The sequence below is a fragment of the Arachis ipaensis genome, chromosome B2 (assembly GCF_059453495.1).
Source record: "Arachis ipaensis isolate K30076 ecotype BB chromosome B2, ASM5945349v1, whole genome shotgun sequence".
Lineage (NCBI taxonomy): Eukaryota > Viridiplantae > Streptophyta > Magnoliopsida > Fabales > Fabaceae > Arachis > Arachis ipaensis.
In genome coordinates this window covers 1,738,177-1,756,618 of record NC_142437.1, presented here as the reverse complement: position 1 = coordinate 1,756,618, position 18,442 = coordinate 1,738,177, and the positions used below count along the sequence as shown (strand labels likewise).

The 18,442-nt window shown below is 27.7% G+C and overlaps 2 protein-coding genes across 2 annotated transcripts; both read left to right on the top strand.

Annotated features, from left to right (window-relative positions):
* The first annotated feature begins 786 nt into the window (after window positions 1-786).
* On the top strand, window positions 787-3,814 carry RLK4 (receptor-like protein kinase 4). Its single transcript, XM_088506294.1, has one exon. It carries the CDS (start codon window positions 894-896, stop codon window positions 3,435-3,437), a length of 2,544 nt encoding a protein of 847 aa, XP_088362420.1. The 5' UTR covers window positions 787-893; the 3' UTR covers window positions 3,438-3,814.
* Window positions 3,815-4,852: 1,038 nt separating this feature from the next.
* LOC107626531 (uncharacterized) lies at window positions 4,853-5,251 on the top strand. The gene has a single exon (XM_016329433.3). It carries the CDS (start codon window positions 4,853-4,855, stop codon window positions 5,249-5,251), a length of 399 nt encoding a protein of 132 aa, XP_016184919.1.
* Window positions 5,252-18,442: the final 13,191 nt, after the last annotated feature.

The window sequence follows — 18,442 nt, the reverse complement described above, 5'->3', positions numbered from 1 at the left end:
TATGTTGAGTTTTATAACCAAGTAGTTACAATTTAAAAGGCACACCCTTGCTTTTGGATTTTCATCTTGTTTATATTTAAAATGAAATTAAATTTTTTTACTTTTGATAAATATAAACTAATTTTAAATAAGTAAAAATTTACGTGCAATTATCTGAATGTAAAATTATTAATTAAAAACTGTTAAATAATTTGATATGTTTGACTAAAGATAAAAATTTAAGTGTAGTCGACTTCACGTAAAGTTGAAACTTGAGAGTCGTTAGATAATTTAACTGATTTGACTAAATTTTCAATTAACGGCTCTTAGATATCAACTTCACGTAAAGTCAACTTCATATGAGTTTTCACCTTGACTAAATTATTATCTAACAGTCTCAACTAACAATCTTTATATGTGAATTTTAATATTTTTAAAATTATCTATAACTTTTTAAAAATAGCAAAACTAAGTATATATATATATATATATATATATATATATATATATATATATTTATTTATTTATTTCCTACATACAAAACTAAATAATGTGTGTACTTTTTCTAAATCAAGCTTAAATTGAACCTAATATGTAGTAGCTCATAAATGATTCCACTTGAGTAATGAGTACCATGAGAATTTGTAAGGTAGTAGTAACTTGAAACTTCAAACATAGTAATGCAAATCCAATTTCCCATGGTAGTAACACTTCATAAAACTGGTAAGAAGATAACATAACACAGAGAAACAACTAAGAAAACGACAAAATCAACGCCACCACAATCTATTGTTTGCTAATAATAATGTCACCTTTTTACTGCCACCAAAACACACATACTTTCTCTCTCTTTCTTTCTCACTGACAAAAACACAAACACCTTCTCTTCACTCTCCCAACCCCCACAAAAAAACATGCCACTCTCTTACACTCTCTTCTTCTTCTTCTTCCTTCAACGCATTCTAACCTTCACCATTGCAACCTCTTCCACCACCATTATTCTAGAAGGAAGCACCACACTCCGAAGCCCAAACAACACCTTCGAACTCGGAATCTTCAACTTGCCATCTTCCAACAACTTCTACCTCGCAATCCGCTACGCTTCACTCTCAAAACAAACCCTCATTTGGGTCGCTAACCGCCGTCAACCCTCCCCAACCCAAACCAATACCACCCTTCAGCTCACCAACACCACCACCACGTGCCACCTCAGCCTCACTCACCCCCAAACCTCACTACCTCTATGGCAAACCCCAACTCCAAAAGGCCCTTCCTTTTCTTCTTGCAATGTTCAGTTACTGGAAAATGGAAACTTGGTTCTTCTCTCTTCCGAAAATGGCACCGTTTTGTGGCAGAGCTTCGACGAACCAACTGACAAGTGGCTTCCGGGTATGAACTTGACCCGAACCCAATCTCTTGTTTCGTGGAAAACCGAAACGGACCCTTCGCCGGGGCTTTACTCTCTGCGGCTGAAACCACCGGATTACGGTGAGCTTGAGCTTGTTTTCAACGGCACCGATTCGTACTGGTCCACCGGAAACTGGACCGGTAATTTTTTCACCGGAATTCCTGAGATGACGAATCCGTACATTTACCGGTTCCATTTCGAGGAGCCTTTTACTGCAGCTGCGTCGTTTGGGTTCACAGAGACGACTTCGGATAGTGGCTTTGTTCCGACGATGTTCCGTTTGGAGCCTCACGGTCAGGTTCAGCAGTACACGTGGTGGAAGCAGGCTGGTGCGTGGAACAAGTTTTGGTTCAAGCCTGAGGTTTGTCAGGTTCGGGGGCTTTGTGGGAGGTTCGGAGTTTGCAAAGGTCATGAAAGTTCTGAACTTTGTGTTTGTGTTGATGGGTTTGGGCCTTCTGATGAAGTGGGTTGGGGGAATGGGGATTACACTATGGGTTGTGTTCGTAAAAAAATGGATTCTTGTGATAAAAGGGATGGTTTTCAGGATATGGGGTTGGTGAAATTTGGATCTGGTAGTGTGAATTTTTCGAAAGCTAAGTCTAGGAGCTTTTGTGAGAGTAAATGTTTGGGATCTTGTGAGTGTGTTGGGTTAACTTTTAGTGAAGGGAGTGGTTTGTGTAAGAACTTTTATGGTTCAGTGTTTGATTTTCAGAATGTGAGTTCTGTTGGTCTTGGTGTTGGTGATGGTGGTGGTGCCTTGTATGTGAGGGTGCCAAGAGATGGGAATGAGAAGGGTTTGGATAGTAAAGTTTTGATTGTTGCTGTCCTTGTTGGGTCGGTGGCAGTTTTGGGTGTTGTGGTGGTGACTTTGTTGGTGTTGGTGAAGAAGAAGAGGAAGAAGGAGTTGGAGGAGGAAGATAGATTTATTCAAATGTTGAATTTGAGGATGTTTTCTTACAAGGAGCTTCAATTGGCAACAAGGGGTTTTTCGGAGAAAGTTGGGCATGGTGGATTTGGGACTGTATTTCAAGGTGAATTGAGTGATTCAACTCTTGTTGCTGTGAAGAGGTTGGAGAGGCCAGGGAGTGGGGAGAAAGAGTTCAGGGCCGAGGTTTCGACAATTGGGAACATTCAGCATGTTAATCTTGTGAGGCTTAGAGGCTTTTGTTCTGAGAATGCTCATAGGCTTTTGGTTTATGAGTTCATGCAAAATGGCGCATTGAGCGCTTATCTGCGCAGGGAAGGGCCTAGTTTGAGCTGGGATGTTAGATTTCGAGTTGCAGTTGGAACAGCCAAAGGGATTGCATATTTACATGAGGAGTGTAGGAACTGCATTATACATTGTGATATCAAACCTGAGAATATCCTTTTGGATAGTGGTTTCAATGCAAAGGTTTCGGATTTCGGTTTGGCAAAGCTCATGGGGAGGGATTTCAGTAGGGTGTTGGCAACCATGAGGGGTACTTGGGGGTATGTTGCTCCGGAGTGGATTTCCGGGGTGGCAATTACTGCGAAGGCTGATGTTTATAGTTATGGAATGACATTGCTTGAACTAATTGGTGGTCGCCGAAACATTGAGACACTGCCATCTGCTGGTGGTTGTGACAGAGGCAAAGAGAGTGGTTGTGAGATGGGAGAGAGATGGTTCTTTCCTCCTTGGGCGGCACGGCAGATAATCGACGGCAATGTGGCCTCCGTGATCGATAAGAAACTTGGAGATGCATATAACATTGAGGAGGCTAGAAGGGTTAGTTTGGTAGCAGTTTGGTGCATTCAAGATGATGAAGCTATTAGGCCTACAATGGATATGGTGGTGAAAATGTTGAAAGGGTTAGTGGAAATTAGGGATCCTCCACTGCCGAATTTGCTACAAGCATTGGTTACCGGCGAGTCCTTTCAAGGCGTCAAGTCTGATTCAGGCAATGAGATTTCCACCGGCGGAGGCTTATCCGGCGGCAACTTGGAAGTGTCAATTGCTGATTCAGAATCATATGTTGGAGATGCATTTCCCTCCCCAATGGATGTGAATGTCAATGTTGATGTTAGATAACAAAGGTTATGGTAAATTGTTAATTAGTCCAACAAGATCATAGCATTTTAAGTTAGTATACCTCATCTCTTTCCCTTTTCCTCCTTGTTTGTTTTTTTAGTTACTTCCTAAGGAGATGAATTGGAAGAAGAAAGTTGAAAAAGAAAATGGGATGTGGATGTAAATTAGTTAGTTAACTTTGTTCATTGAATCTTACAATGCTTGGGATTAGGATCCTGAAACATGAAGTGGATTTTCCAGATTATATATTGTAGTAATACTGTAATAGTTTCAAATTTTCTTGTTTCAATTGAGCAGATAAGCAGAGATTTTAAATTTGTCAAATCATTTTCAACTTGTAATTTTATTGTAACATAAGAGCAATGATCTTGACTCAATTTTGATGCTTGTGTTACATTTTAGTATCTAGATTCTAGAAGAACTGTGGGTTGCAAAATGCAAAATTTATTTAATGTTTAAAGAAGTACAAAAGAGGGAAAAAAATATTAATAAAATAAAAAGAAAAGTTTATACAAAAAGTGTAGGTAGATGTGGAATTCTGGCTGTTGTTGACTGTATCTAGTTGCAGACAGCCTGGTAGCTGACCATAGAATAAGATCTTTCCAAAGGTTGTTCATCAGATTCTTAAATTTATTATTTCCTTATTATTATTATTATTTATTTATTTATTTCCAAAGGTTGGTTTCCTTTGATGTTGCAAGGTATGATTTGACAAGGCTATAATATTATTTGCTTCTTTTTATTGCATACTAATGAGACCAGTTTAGAATTTTAACTTTTTAAGTAATGGATTTTAATTTGTCAATAAAATCTAAATAAACCATTTTCACAAGGCACAACAAATGCTGAAAAATCTTGATACATATTTATTCTGTAAAACATGTAAAACAGTTCATAGCTTTCCACTTCACAACAGAAGAATCAACCAACCTTATATTCTTGTGTTTCATATGTTCTGTCTTAATTTTATTAACTGCAATATAAATATCCATTATTGAAAAAGTTGATAAGGATAAACACTAGATTTAAACATTAAACATCAGAAGAAAAAACAGATGGCAGAAACAAAAATTCTAAACTGTTTTTCTTTTTCACTACTTAAATCTTGTACTAAATTAGAAATTTTAACCGTTAATACTTAAATTTACATATAACTAAAACATTTGTTTCACAAGAAATTCGCAGTTACGCTTATTATATGCATTATTTTTCGGACTTTTCCAACTCATCAATAACTCACATTCATTCTCTTAAAATATTATTATCTATTAATATTAACTCACACACGTGACACGTCATACCTGGTAATGAAAATGAGATTTTTCTATCTTTCCGACAACCAAAAATCTCAGAAAATTCTTGTTTTGTTTTGATTTCAACATAAAAAGTATCATCATTATTATTAGTGATTGATAATGCAAGGTGGAGTGCATCATGAAAGTTCTCTAAAAGAGAAATTGAAATCTTCAATGTGTTGCTTCATGGGCAAGGTACAGGAATCATTAGACAATAATAATAATATGTTGAACATTAACACTCCGATGTCTAAGACACCAAAGTCGTCGTCATCATCACCCGCCACCTCACCGGGCTCAACGTCACGGTGGCTTCGTAGGCATAACAGCAACAACAACAACCACCACCACCACCATCGCCAATCGCTATCTGCGGATTTTAGCTATGATCCTTCCAGCTATGCCCTCAATTTTGAGGATGATTCTGGAGAGTTGCCTCTGAGAAACTTTAGTGCTCGGTTGCCGCCTTCGCCACCACGGCGGCCAACAACAACCACCTCCATGGCTCCATGCCATTGAAGTACCCTCACCAAAAGAAAGACTATAATTATGTTGTTATTATAGAATATGAAAAATGAAATTGCATAACTCTCTCCATCTCTTTCTTATCAATATCTATTAATTAATAAATAAAGAATAATATACATGAATTAATAGTTTTGTTTTGATTTTATATATTTTTTAATTTCAAGCGTAATCAAATTCAATTAAGTTAGTCCAATATCTTATTGACATAGTAATTGATCCTTGAATTAATCATAAACATGTATTAAACCCTTCACATGTAGGCATGTAACTTTATGTATATCATGGTATTTTAGTTTTGGATGTTTTTTTTAGTATATCAATTCAGTTCATGTTTGAGAAGCTGCTGTTCTTCTTTTTTTTTGTTGACTGATTGGATGGTTTCATCTTTGAATAAGTTTAAGATAAATTGTAATGCCAGTTTTGTGGAGGATATTAGTTTAGCGGAATTTGAAAAGTTGTGATAGTCCTCTTCTATTTGGATCAATTCTTAGAGGAGAATTTTTCGTTGTTTGAAGAGGTTTGACTCTAACTTAAAAGATAGATATTCGCGATGTTATTTGTGAAACGGATTGTTTCAGATTGTTCTTCTTATTCAAGTACAAATGTCTCTGTTCATGTCATGAATAAAGATATTGTAAAAAAATTTCAGAATTTGCTGGTGAGAGAATGGTGTGCTTCGATTAATTCGGTATTACGTTCTGCTAATATTGTTGTTAACTCATTAGCCAAAAATGCTACAAAGAATAATGAGTATATTAGAAGGTTAATCTAAGAAAATTTAAAAAAACTTTCAACTTCCTAGTTGTGTTATTTGCTATTTTTTCTTGTTTTTTTATTTCTTTCTCTATTACACACCAAACAAATATTGTAACTTTATGTATGTAATGCTTATGTCATTCTCCACAAATACAAATCAGTTTCAAAGGCTATATATGCATTGGAGTATATACAAAATGATTGCATATCCTACTAAACTTTCATCTGAATCTAAATCGCATATACAGAATATTTGTTGATAAATCTTTTCTTTCATACATGAACTATTATTATGTTAATTAGGGATGGTAACAAAATAGGGTAGAAGCAGGGGATGTCTCTCTGTTCTTTGTTTCTACCTTTAGATTTGCTCACCGTCTTGGTTCTCGTTCTCCGAAATGGGAAATATTGTCCCCCATTCCATTTTTTACAGAGTCCTATTCTTTGTGGAATTTCACTTCCATTTTTTCGATAGTTCTAATTAATTATTAATTTTCATAAGAATAGAGCTCCAAATATCTATCCTATACACAAACAATAAAATTTTATACAAAAAATCTAAACGGTAGGACGACGACTTCTTTCGAAATGATGCAAGTTAAAACACAGAACAGTGAATGAGATGGGAGACGCGACAGCAAAAATGAGAATGGATACGACAACAGAGTTGCATAAAAAAAAATGAACGCACCCTTAAAGAAGAAAAACAACATTGCAAACAAAAAGAACGAGACGGTAAGAGTGATGACACCGTGAGAGATGGCGGGACAGTAAGAAGGGAAAGTGACAAAAGAGATGGCTGCATAAAAGTTACAGAGTACGCACTAAGAATTTTTAAATTGAAAAAAGAATATGCAAATGAAGATTAAAAATTTAGTATTTTTCTCTATATATATACCGCATGTAAAATGACTAAAAATATATATAAAAAATAAATTATTAAAGATAATTAAATAAATTTATAAATTTCAGATATTAGTAAAGATAGAGTAAAAATTCTCGTTCAAATTTTCTAAAAAATCTTACCTTCCGTCTCTATTCTCACTAAAAAAATCTCCTATATTCAAACCCCATTTGAGTTATAGCTTAAATGGCATAGATAGGAGACTCGAACCCGCAACCTCTTAATTGAGTATGGGGAGACTATGCCATTTGAGCTATTACTTATTGGCTTAAATTTGGAAAGATAGGAGACTCTTAATTGAGTATGAGAACTGTGACTCGAACCTGCAACCTCTTAATTGAGTATGGGGAGTCTATGCCATAATTCATTGGCAAAAAAAAAATTAAAAAAAAAAAAGAGTTTTACTATTTCTAACTAACGTTAACTTTATAGCATATTTTCTTAGATTTTATTGTATCCAAATTCATGAATCTTATGGGCTTTGCCAACAAAAAAAGACACCTAAAATTTTGTAATCTATAGTTATTCAAAAAAGACCTAAAGTTACATTATTTGAGATTTTACACCCTCTTGTGTATTTACCATCACCAAAAATTAGTGATAGAATACCGGATCCAAAGTCACAATAGATCATATAATAAATTAATCATAAAAATATGGATCTTTGAAATTATCTATTTAAACAATTTTAACAAACCAAAGACTACTCTCTAGCTATGAATAAAAGGAAGATATTAATTATATGGTAATAAAATATCATTATTGATGTCAGTATAAAAGTTACTGAATAGTGAATAGTAAGGTAGCAACAATTCAAAGTTAATGTTTGTTACCAGATTATAAATGGGTACATAAATTAAACTTTGGGTTTAAAAATTATCGTCCTAGATTGTTTATTTTAAAATGACTTTTGTTACCAGATTATATAAATGGGTACATAAATTAAACTTTGGGTTTAAAAATTATCGTCCTAGGTTGTTTATTTTAAAACGACTTTTTTCATATATGAGGCAAGACCATAACTATTAAGATTACTTTAAAAGTTAAAACCCATCAAATTCTTAAATAGCACCAACATAGGTTGAAATTGAAAAATAAAATTTTAAAAATTAAAAATTATTTGATACTAGAGGAAGTATTAACTAAATTAAAAATATTTTGTGTAAGAAAATTTAGCTATTAAATTATTTACGATATATTTGTGTATATTTTATACACGCATCAATTTATATATTTTTTAATTTAAATTAAATAATTATTCATTTAAATAATCAAATCTATCGTAATAGGATAACTAAACCTAAAATATTTTAGTAGAATAATCAAAATTATTTATCATAGTATGATAAAAAATTAAGATGCCAAATATATATATATATATATATATATATATATATATATATATATATATATATATATATATATATATATATATATTGGCTGATTATTAACTAAATTTTGGTAACATAGGATGATTATAACAAAATAGTATTTTGAGAAATAGAAAAATATTTAAAATGTATTTTGAAAATTGCCATTATTATTACATGATTTTATTCCTTTTTTAATTACTTTACCATTTTTATAATACAATTATTTATAAAAATGATCATCTCTCTTAGTACTTAGCAATTATTTTGGATCAAAATTGATAATAGGATAAAATTTAGTCTCTTTTGTCCCTGATACTTTTAAAAAGTTTTAAAATATATCATTAATATTTAATTTATTTTAATTTTGTCTCTAAAATTTTAAATATTTTTTAATTATACCCTTGAGAGTAAATACTGTTAACAGAAATGCTGATGATAATTATATCCTTGAGAATTAATTTTGTCCCTAAATATATTTGTTGTATTTAGGGTAAAATAATAAAATGATGTCCAAAACTTTATATCATTGATAAAAATAACTTAAAAAAATATAAACGATAAATAAATTCTTAAAAAGTTTTAAAATACAAAAAATTATATATTAAATATATATTTTAAAAAAAAATTTAGAGATCAAATTTTAATTTTTTTTGCAAGTATTAGTATAAAAATAAAATATTTTATTTTTAAAATTTGATAATTTTGTGTTAAGTGAATTTTTTTAAAACTAATTTTATTATATTTGACTAAGGTTTATATTGAAAAATAAAAAAATTATAAATGAAGTTTTGTTCTATATTTTTGTGTATCTTTTAAATAGTTATTTAAATGTGGCTACAAAAATTTGGATCAAACAAAATAGAATTCATTTGCTAAATATAAAAAAAATTTGCCACTTTAAAAAAATATAATATTTATTAAATACTTTTACCATACTTTTAAATCATTCCAAAATTTATTTATCATTTGTATTCTTAAAAATTATTTTGTGTCAACGTCATAAATTTTTAGATATAATATTAATAATTTATCTTTTATTTAAATTAACAAATTCTAGAAACACCCTCGTCATAAAAAATCTTTAATATATATTTTGTAGTTTTATAGAATAGATCAACTCAAATTAAAACACTCATCAAAGAGACCCACTAATAAAATTTTTTTTTCAATTTTAGATTTTCTCTTTCTCTCTTTGTCTCTCTCTAGAAACTGGTATTTCTTTCTCTCTCTTTTTATCTTTTATTTTCTATTTTCTATTTTAGACTTTTAGTCCTTTCTCTTTCTCTTCTTACGATTAAATATTTATTTTGCATAGCATAAAAAAAATAAAAATAAAAATAAACCGATGAGATTAAAACTTATTTTTTACTAACAAACAAAAACTCCTTTTCTTTTCTCTTTTTTCAGGACTATTGATATATCTATATATTATAGAAATATAAAAAATAATTATTTTAATATAAATTTAATACTATAAATTAAAATAATGGTCATAAATATTATTTTTAAAGAACAAAAAAAAATTTAAAATATCTAAGAAATATTTATTTTATGCCACCACCTACCCTAGAATAATCACAAATTTTAATATATATCACATCGAATTAATTTTGTTTAGTTAAATAGTTAATTCACTCATATGTCTAAATAAGTATCAAAAGATTTGACCTATTTAAAAATGACAACACTATTTGAAGATATCTATCATGCCTCTACCTGCTCAAATCGAGATTTTCATAAATGGAGTCGTCGGATTTAAGTAATATCCACTCCGATATATAATATATATAAATATATGTTATTTTAATATATATATGTAAAATAATTAATAATATTATATTATATTTAAATTTTTATTTTAATTTACGTTATATAAGTAATGATGGTTATATAAATTTTAAAATTTAATTTTATTTGTTGAATTTTAATAATTATAGAAATAGTTAAAAAAAATAAAATGAGACAAAACAGAACAGACTAAATATCTATAAAGATAAATAGAACAGACTAGATATCTATGAAAGTGGATTAAGGTTTAATTTTTTAATGTCTACCAGTCGAATTGGTGTGGATTTTATGTGAGTTGTTAAAGTTCAGATTTATATTGAATATTCAATTATTTTTTATTATCTTGAGTTAAAAAATATCATAAAAATAATATATATATATATATATATATATATATATATAACTATAAATAATTATTAATTAATGCCGGTAGATATTTTAATTTTTGCAACTAAATTTGCACATCAATAATTCAAGTATACATAAATTTTCTCTTATCTTAATAAAAAAATTTTAAGAATGCCAATTAAAGATATATTACTTTGGTATGTATTGAAAAAGTTTGAAGCGTGTCAATTTTTAGGGTTTGACTTGAAAATGATATATCCAAAACAGATATATGCAGAAATTATTTGTAACAAAAGAATTAAATAAGGACCTATGAAGTATTCACAGAAATAAAATCCTATCTCATAAATAAATAGAGAGAGACAGAAATATAAATACTCACCGTATATAAATTCATTTAATCTCTACGAATAATGTAAAATTATTAAATTTTTCTGATATAATATATATTATGTTAGTATGTTAAAAAAAAATTAAATTATTTTATTTTAACATAAAAGCATTAAAAAGATGCTCTCACTAGTCAAAAGAATTAAGTATTAATTTAGGATTCAATTTAGCTTGACTAAATGGGTTTACAATCATAATCATAAGAGAGTAGATAAAATTGAAATAAATTTAACTATTCAAAAAAATTATTTGACTAAATAATATAGTTATTATTAAATGTTCAGTCAAGATAATTTAACCTATATATATATATATGATACAATTTTTTATAGATATGGGTGGTGATCGAACAATGACAACAATGAAAAAGATTCATGGTGGTAACTATTTGAATCTTGTGAGTTCATCATCATCAAAGTCAAGTGATGAAGAAGACAAGGGAGTTCTTAACCAAGAATATCATCATCATGATCTGGACGTAGATACAACGGTATGTGTATTGAATCAATTCATTCTCGACGACTCAATTCTCGCCAATTATGATGGAAAAGGAAGAGGAGATAGTAGTGACGATGAAATACAAGTGTTGGAGGAATTTAATGTTAAAAATAAAAATTGTGGTGGTTGTGACGGAGATGATAATACCAGAAAAGGTGACAATATTTCAATAAAATTATTGAGTTGGGTTAAAAATGTTACGGTGAATCCTTGTGGTGAATCTAAAGTTGGTTTAACTTGTAATAATAAAAATTCTAAGAGTGGAAGTGGAGAATGTCATTCTATTTTTTCTTTTCACTTACAGATTTGCTTATTATCTCTGTTTTCGTTCTTCGATATGAAAGAATATTGCATAAATTATGAACGGCACTGAAAATATCTAAATTAAAGAAGAATTATGTAAATGAAGATTAAAAATTTAGAATTTTTTTCTCTGAGACATGTGAAATGACTAAAAAATATAAAAAAAATAAATTATTAAAAATAATTAAATAAATTTATAAATTTCAGATATTAACAAAAACAGAGTAAAGATTCTCGTTCAAATCTCCGCACATGCTTCTGAGAAATTTTACCTTCCAACTCTATTCTCACGAAAAAATTTCCTATAGTCAGACCCTATTTGGACGTCCCCTGCTAGGATCTAAGAATTTTACCATTCCTAACGTTAACTTTATAGCATATTTTCTTAGATTTTATTGTATCTAAATTAATAAAATATATTTATCAACTCATCATGAATTTTCTCGGCTTTGCCAACGAAAAAAGACACGTCAAATTTTATAATCTATAGTAATATAGTCTTATTCAAAAAAAGGCCTAAGTTACATTATTTGAGATTTTACACCCTCTAATGTATTTATTATCGTCACCAAAATTTAGTGATAGAAATTTAGGGGTGTTTGCGGTGCGGTTTGGTTCGATTTTAAAGGAAAAAATCATTCGATCCGAACGCTTAATTTATGTGCGGTGCGGTTTGAATTGGATGAAATTTTTTTGAAAATCCGATCCGATTACAAGCGGTTTGAATCGGTTTGGATTTGCGGTTTTTAAATAAAAAAAATCAAATACATATAACAAGTCTCAACATCAAATTTTAATCAACAATGACATAGCAAGTCTTAATAATATCTTAAAAAACTAATGATAACATAACAATAGAAATAAAATTATAGGTTAGTTAAAATAAATAAATAAATAACATTTTTAACATAAAATATTTATTAAATAATAATAATAGATGAATAATAGAAAAATGTATAACAAATTGAACATGTTATAAGTATAATTGTAGATATAATAATAAAATAATAATATTATAACACATTGTACGGTTTGGATTGGATTTGATCGGTTATAAAAAGCAGATCCGAAATCCGATCCAATCCAACGGTTTGTAAAAAATAGAATCTAATCAAATTCGAATTAGTGCGGTTTTAATCGATTTTCAGTTTGAATTGGATTGAATGAGCGGTTTAATTTGGATCGGTTTGGATTTGAACACCCCTAGATAGAATAATGGATCTAAACTCACAATAGATCATATAATAAATTAATAATAAAAATATGAATCTTTGAAGTTATCTATTTAAACAATTTTAACAAACCAAAAACTACTCTCTAGCTATGAATAAAAAGAAGATATTACATGGTAATAAAATATCATTATTGATGTCAGTATAAAAGTTACTGCATAGTGAATAGTAGTTTCTATATAAGGTAGCGACAATTCAAAGTTAATGTTTCGTTACCAGATTATAAATGGGTACATAAATTAAACTTTGGGTTTAAAAATTAAGATGCCAAATATATATATTGGCTTACTAGTGTAGTTAAATTTTAGTATATACATAGGATTATTATAACAAAATAATATCTTGAGATAAAGAAAAATATTTCAAATTTATTTTGAAAATTGTCATTATTATTACATGATTTTATTCCTTTTTTAATTACTTTACCATTTTTATAATATAATTATTTATAAAAATGATAATCTCTTAGTACTTAGCAATTATTTTAGGTCAAAATTGACAATAGGGTAAAATTTTGTCTCTTTTTGTTCCTAATATTAAAAAATATATATATATCATTAATATTTAATTTATTTTAATTTTATTCTTAAAATTTTAAATATGTTTCAATTATACCTTTGAGATCAGAGTAAATACTATTAACAGAAATGCTAATGATAATTATATCCTTGAGTTAATTTTGTCCCTAAATATATTTTTTGTATTTAGGGTAAAATAACAAAATAATGACCAAAAATTTATACCATTGACAAAAACAACTCAAAAACGATATAAACGATAAATAAGTTCTTAAAATATTTTAAAACATAAAAAAATAATTATATATTAAATATATATTCTAAAAAAAATTTTAGAGATTAAATTTTGATATTTTTTGTAAGTATTAATAGAAAAATAAAATATTTTATTTTTTAAAAATTGATAATTTTCTGTTAAATGAATATTTTTTAAAAATAATTTTATTATGTTTGATTAAGGTTTATTAAAAAATAAAAAAATTAGAGATTAAATTTTGTTCTATTTTTTGTGAGCCTTTTAAATAGTTATTCATTTATTCAAATGTGGCTACAAAAACTTGGATCAAATGAATAAGAATTCATTTGCTAAATATAAAAAAATTTTGTCACTTAAAAAAATATAATATTTATTAATAAATATTTTTATTATATTTTTTAATTATTTAAAATTTTATTTATCATTTATATTTTTAAAAAATATTTTTGTCAATGACATAAATTTTCAGATATAATGTTAATAGTTTATCCTTTATTTAAATTAACAAATTCCAAAAACACCCTCATAGTAAAAAACCCTTAATATATATTTTGTAGTTTCACGGAAGAGGTCAACTCAAACTAAAACACTCATCAAAGAGACCCACTAATAAAATCTTCTTTTCAATTTTCGATTCTCTCTTTCTCTCTTTGTCTTTCTCTAGAAACTAGTATGTCTTTGTCTCTCTCTCTCTCTTCGTCTTTTATTCTCTGTTTTAGACTTTTAGTCATTTCTCAAACTAAAACACTCATCAAAAGACCCACCAATAAAATCTTCATTTCAATTTTCGATTCTCTCTTTCTCTCTCTAGAAACTGGTATGTCTTTGTCTCTCCCTCTCTCTGTCTTTTATTTTCTGTTTTAGAGTTTTAGTCCTTTCTCTTTCTCTTCTTACGATTAATATTCGTTCTGCACAACAAAAATAAAAAGAAAAAAATGGTGAGATTAAAACTGATTTTTCACTAACAAGCAAAAGCCCCTTTTCTTTTCTCTTTTTCTAGGTTCATATTGACTATTGACATATCTATATATTTACAGAATTATAAAAAATAATTATTTTAATATAAATTTAATACTATAAATTAAAATAATGGTCATAAATATTCTTTTTAAAGAACAAAAGAATATTTTTAAAATATCTAATATGAAATATTTATTTTATTCCACCACCTACTCTAGAATAATCACAAATTTTAATATATGTCACATCGAATTAATTTTGTTTGGTTAAATAGTTAATTTACTCATATGTCTAAATAAGTATAAAAAATTTTGACCTATTTAAGAATTACAACACTATTCAAAAGTATCCATCCTGCCTCTACCTGCTCAAATTGAGATTTTAACGAACGGAGTCGAATTTAAGTAATATTCACTCCGATATATATATATATATATATATATATATATATATATATATATATATGTAAAATAATTAATAATATTGTATTATATTTAAATTTTTGTTTTAATTTATGTTATATAAGTAATGATGATTATATAAATTTTAAAATTTAATTTTATTCGTTAAATTTTAATAAATATAAAAACAATTAGAGAAGAAATAGAATGAGACAAAACAGAATAGACTGGATATCTACGAAGGTGGATTAAGATTTAATTTTTTAATGTCCACGAGTCGAATCGGTGTGGATTTTATGCAGAGTTGTTAAAGTCCAGATTTATATTGAATATTCAATTTTTTTTGTTATCTTGAGTTAGAAAATATCATAAAAAATAATATATATATATATATATATAAATAATGATAAATAGTTATTAATTAAAGCCGGTAGATATTTTAATTTTTGCAACTAAATTTGCACATCAATAATTCAAGTATACATAAATCTTCTCTCATCTTAATAAAAAAAAATTTAAGAATATCAATTAAAGTTATATTACTTTGGTATGAAAGTTTTAAGCGTGTCAATTTCTATGGTTTGACTTGAAAATGATATCCAAAACAGATATATGCAAAAATTTTTTGCAACAAAAAAATTAAATAAGGACCTATAAAATATTTAAAGATGAGATCCTATCTCATAAATTTTTTTATATTATTTTATATATTTTAAATTATTATTTTTTATAATTAATATGTTACATAACTATTGAAGATAATTATTTGACTAAATAATATAGTTATTCAATGATCAGTCAAGATAATTTGACCAATAACATTTTATATATAATCTATGAAACTAATATATATATTGGACACAATTTTTTATAGATATCGACGGTGATCAAACAATGACAACATCGAAAAATATTCATAGTGATAACTATGTGAATCTTGTGAGTTCATCATCATCAGAGTCAAGTGATGAGGAAGACAAGGGAGTTCCTAACCAAAAATATCATCATCATGATCTGGATATAGATACAACGGTATGTGTATTGAATCAATTCATTCTCGATGACTCAATTCTCGCCGAGTATGGTAGAAAAGAAGGAGGAGATAGTAGTGACGATGAAATACAAGTGTTGAAGGAATTTGATGTTGAAGATAAAAAATGTGGTGGTTGTGACGACAATGATAATAACAGAAAAGGTGACAATAATTCAATGGAATTATTGAGTTGGGTTAAAAATGTTGCGGTGAATTCTTATGGTGAATCTAAAGTTAGTTTAACTTGTAATAATAAAAACCCTAAGAAGAAGAAGGTTTTGTCGTATAGAGAGGCTGCCTCCAACAAGAAAAGATTTAGGTCAAGCAGGGAACAACAATTTTGGAAGGTAACTTCAATTGTTTATTTTATGAAAAAACAAAATTTTTTTTGGATAATTAAAGACATATCTGTGTGAATCAATTTTTGATAGATTATATTCCCAATATGTTAGTTTAGTTATTCTGCTATTAGTTAATCTATTAAGTTATCATGAAAAAGAATTAATTTTTAAATTGATAGATTATATTCCATGTATTTTGGATAATGAAAATTTTCAACTCTATATAATATCCAGAGAAATATCATCAAAATTATTTAATTTATTTTAGAAATTAAATCACTATTGTAGATGGATAATAAAAATCTTAAAATTCATTTTCAATAATGTCTCTTTATTTTGGTATCAAAACTTTGGTTGTGTACAACATTTTCCTTTGTAATATGATGTTTATCAAGATGTCTTTCAATATTTTTTATCCAAATATTTTTTCTTTTATAATATTTTTTAATATCTAGTTTCATTGATTTTTTAAGCTGTTGGTGTTTTATTTGTAGTTTTTGATCGGTTAATTTTTTATTTATGCTGATTTAAATGTCTCTTATTTCAATGTTTTGAGCTTAAATGAGTGATTGTAACTATTAAAAAAAATGTTCAAACTTATTATATATATACTTTAAATTTTTTTCTATTAATGTTGCAACTTATTATATACTTCAATAAAATCAAAATTTGTAAACAAATTATATTTATAAGCTATAACATTATATATACTTATTAAACTAAAATATTGGTGTCATCATTTTGTAGAGTCAGAAGATGTGTCCATCATTGTATGAAGAAGAGCCTAAGGATGGAATGTATAACCTTAGGAAGAAGCTCAAGAAAAATAATAATGGGAGATTTTCATCTAAAAAATCCACATTTTCTATTCGTACTTCTTTAATTGCATCGTTGGATCCTGATGATTCTAAAGAACAACAAGAAAAAAAACATATGGTCAAAAAAGTGTCTAACAATTCCAAACAAAAATCATTTTTTGATCGACACGTGAGAGTAAAGCATGTGCCTATAGGTCCAAGACACCAAATTATGGTGCCGGAATGGAACGGCGGCGGCGCGGCTTCCTCGGAGAGTGACTCAAAGTGGTTTGGAACAAGAATATGGCCATTAAAAGATGGAATGAATCCTAGAGTTATGATTGAAAGGGATCCCATTGGAAAAGGAAGACAAGATTCATGTGGCTGCTCGGCACGAGGTTTAGTAGATTGTGTTGGATTTCATGTTGCTGAGAAAAGGACTAAACTCAAGCTTGAATTAGGTAAGCATTTTGATTATTTGTTTCATGCAAAAATTTATATGCAGTTATCTTTATTTAAAGTTAATAATTAAGAATAGTCAGATATAATTTAACATATTTAGTTAAATTATCGTCTGATAATTATTAAGTTTATATAAAAATAATTGTATAAACGTGAGTTTATTAAAAGCATAGTTGAGAAAAGTATTTTTTTTTCTTAAAATTTGTTAAAAATATTTTTAAATTTTATTTTGCTTTAGTTTTATTCTAAAAAAATTTTATTTGTATCAAATATATTGTTGACAGCTAATTTTTAAAAAAATTTAGGATCAATTCAGCAGTAATTTTACAAAAATAACTATCAACACAACTAAATTAGAGATAGTTATCATATATTATTGTTGGATTAATCCTAAATTTTTTGAAAATTTAATTACCAATGATATATTTAATGCAAATAAAAATTATTTGGATAAAATTGAAATAAAATAAAATAAAATTTAGAAATATATTTAAAATTTTTGACAAATTTAAAAGACAAAAAATATATTTTACCATTTAAATAATTTATTAGTAAAAAAGCATGTTACGTAACTAATTAATTAGTTTTGAACTTTGATAATAAGTCCAAAATACATGTTTCTTGTTTTCGGTGTATTTATTATCACATGCATATCGGTGTCAACATCATTTATTTACACGTAACATTATTTTTCCCTTTATCAATGCTTAAACTAGGTTAAATAGCTTGATATTTGTAATTTCTTTTTATCTGTCTAAAACTCTGAATAAAAGATGAACATGTTTTATTTTAACCCCTAACATACATCAGTAAATAATCACA

Coding starts and splice junctions, on each gene's coding strand:
- RLK4 (XM_088506294.1), top strand. CDS start 894: ATGCCACTCTCTTACACTCTCTTCTTCTTCTTCTTCCTTCAACGCATT.
- LOC107626531 (XM_016329433.3), top strand. CDS start 4,853: ATGCAAGGTGGAGTGCATCATGAAAGTTCTCTAAAAGAGAAATTGAAA.